This window comes from Silene latifolia, chromosome X, assembly GCF_048544455.1.
Source record: "Silene latifolia isolate original U9 population chromosome X, ASM4854445v1, whole genome shotgun sequence".
Classification (NCBI taxonomy): Eukaryota; Viridiplantae; Streptophyta; class Magnoliopsida; order Caryophyllales; family Caryophyllaceae; genus Silene; species Silene latifolia.
Genome location: NC_133537.1, coordinates 332,325,809 through 332,331,808, shown reverse-complemented (window position 1 = coordinate 332,331,808; position 6,000 = coordinate 332,325,809). Strand labels below are relative to the sequence as shown.

General features: G+C 33.0%; 1 protein-coding gene across 1 annotated transcript; it reads right to left on the bottom strand.

Moving 5' to 3' along the window:
• Window positions 1-3,636: 3,636 nt before the first annotated feature.
• LOC141618706 (transcription factor bHLH148) lies at window positions 3,637-5,066 on the bottom strand. The gene is made up of 2 exons (XM_074435792.1): window positions 4,954-5,066; window positions 3,637-4,535 (listed from the first exon to the last, which is right to left on the bottom strand). Exon 2 carries the CDS (start codon window positions 4,481-4,483, stop codon window positions 3,812-3,814), a length of 672 nt encoding a protein of 223 aa, XP_074291893.1. The 5' UTR covers window positions 4,484-4,535; window positions 4,954-5,066; the 3' UTR covers window positions 3,637-3,811.
• Between the last annotated feature and the right edge of the window lie 934 nt (window positions 5,067-6,000).

Here is a 6,000-nt window from a genome sequence, read left to right as displayed (position 1 = left end):
AGAAGGAGTAGCCCCTTACCTTATAAGATGGTAATTCTTCTCCTCTTTTATCAATGTGGAACAACCTCACATGTGGGAACTTTGAGTTTCTTCACACCCTCTCACAAAACTGTAAGTAGCAAGGGAATGTATTAGACGTAGATGTAACGGCTTCCAACCACTAAAGGAAGGCCACATGGTAAGCACCAACAAATTGTTGTTATGTGGGGTCACTATTCTAAAACCCTTCATCTTTATTAAACTTAGATTATCATTTACGTATGTAATATGTATGGTTTATATTGAATTGAGTGGGAGATTGAGCACTTCTTTGCTGTCATTTCAATACAAGATTAATTACTAATTATAGTGGGTACCTAATCAAACCTCTTTAATCAATTATAACAAGCATTGCCATGTGCCTACTTACTTTTTTTCAATCTTTCATATTATCAATATCACCCCCTTTATTCCTCTTAATCTCATATACTATAATATAATACATTAATAATACCCCTTTGTCTTGTCATTTGTCAGTAAGTAGACTATATAATTAGTTGTATTAGTTGCATAGAAAAAAACTCGAGCTTTATAATGTGTTTACTTAACCTTAGATCTATAGATCACGAACTTTATTTGAAAGAATCTGAGCTTCAGTATAAAAATACTGAACTTAAAAAGTTATAATGAAACTCAAAAATGATATATATGAGCTCAATTAGATTTTAATTTTTGACATTAAAAAATTAAAATATAAATCAAATTATACAAGCTCGAAAAAATTACACATAAGCTCAGTTAAATTGATTATGAGTGTACAATGCTCTAGCACAACCACTTGTATAATAATATTTGGGTCATTTGTTTACCTTTATCTTTGCACAAATATAAGAAAAGAGTAAGGAGTCATTTACAATTGTTGCTAAAGGATGTGAAAGACCAAATTATACAATAAAATATCGAAAAGTAAATAAATATAAGACACTTAAAAATAAAATAGGTAAATAAATGATTGAATAATTTCTCTTTAATTTAATGTCTCATTTTCGCAAAAAAAAAAAAAAAAAAAAAAAAAAAAAAATCAATCGTAAAGGTGTAATGCCCAAGTTGAGATGACTTAAACCTAAATAATCATATCCCATTATTTTATGCACCGGATACCTCATCCTTGCTGACGTAAAAACCACTTGGCAGGATTTTTTTGGAGACTCAAGGCTCAGAGAGTTCTTGTATTAGGCTATTGTCAACGGATTGTATAAGAACTTTGGAAGTTGTCGGGATTTGAACTCGGGATTTTAAGGTTATTAGACTCTACTGATACAAAATACGAGAAGTCCAGAATCATTTTAATTAAAAGTTTAACCCAATGACTTGGTTAAGATCAAGTCATAATACATACATACATACACTAGGTATTATCCCGACATATTCCAAGATATCAAAGGTGTATATCATTGTAGTTTTGATTTTAGTTTTCACAAGAGTCGAAAAACAAACATGTGGATATTAGTTTACTAATTTAGGGAACAAAAGGATTTCACTAGACTCACACAAACCAACTTTAAAGGCGGAGCCAGGATTTGAACTTAGGGGGCGAATGATTAATTTCATAAGGTACACTTGAAAAAATTTCGAAAAATTTAACTAAAAACCTTCGAAAATTTTATCCGCCAGGGAGGGCGACCGCCCCTACTAACCCCCTAATACCACCACTTTAATATACCTGTCATTTCTAATATTTGCATCATTTGTAAGTATACTTCCTTCGTCTCAATCATTTGTTTACCTTTTTTTATTTTTTGTGAGAAGTACGTAAACAAATGATTGGAACGTAGGGAGTACCGTATTACTATCTAGATGCAATCAATTTCCTATGGCCTTAATTCAACAACCTTATTGGTTCTAACTCTTCAACAACCTTATATATTCTCCCTCCTTTTTTTAGTTACAAACTCATCAACCCTCCTCAATGCTCGCTTGAATCACACCTAAAATTATCAGCCGTCTACCTTTAAAATTTGGTAATGATAGAATTAAAGAAAATGAAGGGGAAAAGAGAAACACTTGTATTTTTTTTTTTATTAGAAGAATGTAGAGAAGTGGGAAAATGAAAATCCTTCCTAAGATTTTGAGTGAGTTTTCTTAAAGACCGCCTACATTAAGATGGAAAATGAGATAACGTAGATATAAACTTTTGCATAAAAGGTTTTACGATAAGTTTATTGTAAAACCCTCTTATATTTTAAATGTTTTTAAGCGGAAACTCAATTGCTTACTGCCCCCTCTCACTCCTCCCTTTGCTTCTGTTCGTTCCCTTGGATTTGTATATTCAAGCAAACCCTAAATTTTCTCAAACCATGCCCTAAAATTACAGTATCTTAACCACATCCTATTCACTTATCACACATTAATATGATGGTACGACATTGGTGTTTACATTTTATTTGCAGGAATGTTCACTATTCTTTTTAGCTCCCTTAATATATATTATATAATAATATAAACCAAACACTTAATCCCCCTTATACTAAAAGAATAAGAGATCTTAAAAATTTTCCCGCCTAAATGAATTTTGCTGTAATTGGGCTTTCATTATAGCATATCTGTAATTGGACTTTCATCATATCATATCTGTAATTGAGCTTTCATTATATTATATCTACAACTGGAGTAATACAAAACATAATAATAATAAATTTTACAATTAAATTTTAAATTGCGTTAAATATGAGTTGTATAATTGTTATTTTCTTTAATATATTCTTATCTAAAAAACCGCGCATTCGCGCGGGATCTATACTAGTTATGTACTAAGCAATTACAAACGGAAACGAACGCCGAGTATAATAACAAAGCGTCTTACTTGTGACGGACATTATCCATCACAAGCTGAAGACGGATAGTGCTCCTCTCACAATAAAGCAACTGGTGGGGAAATGGAGCACCCCATGGATAGTGCCACTTGCATATTATGAGATGGCACTATCCGTCTTCAGCTTGTGACGGATAGTATCCGTCTTCAATGAGAATTTGTGGTATAACAATGTCATATTCACTTTGGCTCAATCATTTATTTACTTGTAAATACCCCTTGTAAAGAATAAAAAAAAAAAAAGTAAACAAGTGATTGAGACTGAGGAAGTAATTAAAAATATGTTTTTAAACCTTACTTTTACCCTTCCCTTTAGGTAACAGATATCCCTAAATTCCCTATGTGTCTTATTTTGCAAAAAAAAAAAAAAAAAGTGTCAACGGGTGGTACTCAAGGGGAAAGAAATGTTATAGTAGTAATAGTACACACCAGTTTTGTATAATAAGGTTTATAGTTAGTCTCTTCTAAGACGGTTTTATACAAATAATAGCGTAAAACTAATATAATCACCAAAATATTATGATCCATATAAGTGAAAATTATAAAATCAATGCGTTGTACAAGAAAGATCATACTAATTATCTTGATGAAATAGAAGCATGCTTTTAGAAACATATAATGGTACTAATTATATGTCTTTTATCTTTTGATTAATAATCACAATTAATCTAAATCCTCCATTTTCATATTTACCATCAAATATGATCTCATCTCACTCCATATTTCACCAACAAAAGGAGTAAGAGAAAAAAGCAAAAAAAAAAAATTGAAATACAAAGGAAAAAGAATAATAAAAATAAGTTTTCATCAAGTAATTAACCTGACAACAGTGAAATATTTGTCACCTTATACACAATGCACACATGAATACATGATCCCTGAATAATTCTTGTATGAGACAGTCTCACCCTATTGATACCAACGATAAAGATTCTTATATGAGACAGTCTCACCGTATCATTAACTCATTTCAGTGTCCTCTGACGGAAGAGGACTAGAGGCGGAGGTGGAGGCGGAAGCAGCAGTTAACCTCGAAAGAAGGTCACGCATAGCACGAATTTGCATCTCAAGAGCAGGAATATAATCAGTAGCTTCTTCTAAAATAACCGGAAGCGTCTCTTTTCCGCAACCAGGCACCAACCTCCCTAACGTCTTCACCTTACGTTCAACACCCGGTAACTCCTTCGTTTTACCCTTTAAACTCAACAACCTTGTCGCTTGTGGTAACTTACTAGGCCCGGTCACGTTGATCTTTTGTCGTTTATGTTTTTGGTTCATGTACTTGATTTTGATCTTATTCGTTAATATAGCGCGACTCCACCGCGTCCGACCTTTGGCCGCCACTGCTAACGCCTTGTCCGCGGCTTCTCTTACTGCGCGACTTCTTCGTGGCGCGGACGGTGATGGCGGTGTTATGTGTACGTTGCGGAGGGCTGTTAGGAGTTTTGATGAGTATAATTGTTGTGTTTTCTCGGATTTCCATGAAGAAGAGCTAGGGTTTGTTGTTGTTGTTGTTGTTGAAGATGATGATATTTGTGTCTTGATTCGCTTTCTTCTTCGGATTATTTCTCTTATTGATGAAGACGAAGATGTGCTCGCTTGTGGATTTGTTATTGTTCTTGATTGTTCCATTTGAATATTATCAATAAAAGGAATAAAAATTGAATTCTTGGATGATGAATTTCTGCAGGAAGAAAAAAACAGAGAGAATTGATGATTAGTTGAGAATATTATTCGTCCGGTGCCTCAACGGCTTCTGAATATTATCGGTAAGAAGGGTCAGATGTACGCAATCTTATCACTATGCAAAATAAAGAGGCTGTTTCGAATTTTTGAATTTTTTTTTCTCAAAAAAATGTTTTTTTAGTGTCAAATAAGGTGGGAAGGGCGTACAATATAGGGGAGAGGGATTCGAACCAGTGAATTATCCTCACAATACTTCAGTTTTAATCACTAGATTAAGAATTGTTTTTCATAAAAATGTGAATTGTAAACTCAAAAACATCAAACCAACCCCATAAAAAAAAAGGGAAATTGAAATTAGATTGATTATTTGATTATAGTTTATAGATAAGAAAAAATGGATGAGGAGAGAATTTTACCTAATTAAGAAAAGAAGGTAGAGAGAAAATAAGATGATGGTTGATCAGACGATGAGAAAATAAGATGATGGTTGATCAATCAAAGGAGAATAAAAGTTTAATGGAAGATGAATAAGAGAGAGTATATGATGATGATGAAGATGATGAGAAGTGATGTTATTAGTTAGATGGTGTGCTGCTGTCTATATGGTATGTGATGTAGAGAGAGAAGTGGAAAGAAGGTGGAGAAATGAAACGTGAAAGAGAATGCATGTGCGGGATGAGTAGAAAAGGCCAATCATAAAGCTAATGGTGGGACTTTAGACAACTTATATGGCTTTGCCAACGGGTTAGAATTTTAGAGGTGGCTAATTCTAGGTGTCTACTTTTAATTTTAGATTTATTATTATTAACCATTCAGTCTTAGTCAATAGTTTACATTTACTTCTTATAAAATAAAGCAAAATTATTCATGAGAATAACGGGAATAATCGATACGTGTTGTGAAATAAAGAGGGGAGAATTGGTAGAGAGAAAGTAAGGCAGACAAAACTATATTCTTATTCCATTATAAGGGGTATATATACACATGCAATGGGTAGAGTTTCCATAAGATGATATATTCTATAATCCTATAAGATATGGACATCCATATTATAATAATATTCATAACACTCCCCCTTGGATGTCCATCATTGAAGAACATGTCTCGTTAAAAACCTTACTAGAAAACCCGATGGGAAAAACGCTAGAAAGGAAAAGAGTACATAATAATCTTCAAACACACATAATAATAGGCTCATTGCGCCGTTAAAACCTTTCCATGGAAAACCAGGTGGGACAAAACCATGGATAAGGAAAAAGAGTCAAACACGTGTCTACTCCCCCTGATGATTACATAACTTGATATAACTTGAAATGATTCATGCTTTGATGTAACTTCTCCATCGTTGAATTAAACTATAATTCATCGTAATTGATAAACTTGACATCTTCAATTAATAGAAATTCTTGTTAACTTCAATATCATATTTCTTCGGATATCATAATCTGATATGGTCATTTCGA

Coding starts and splice junctions, on each gene's coding strand:
- LOC141618706 (XM_074435792.1), bottom strand. CDS start 4,483: ATGGAACAATCAAGAACAATAACAAATCCACAAGCGAGCACATCTTCG.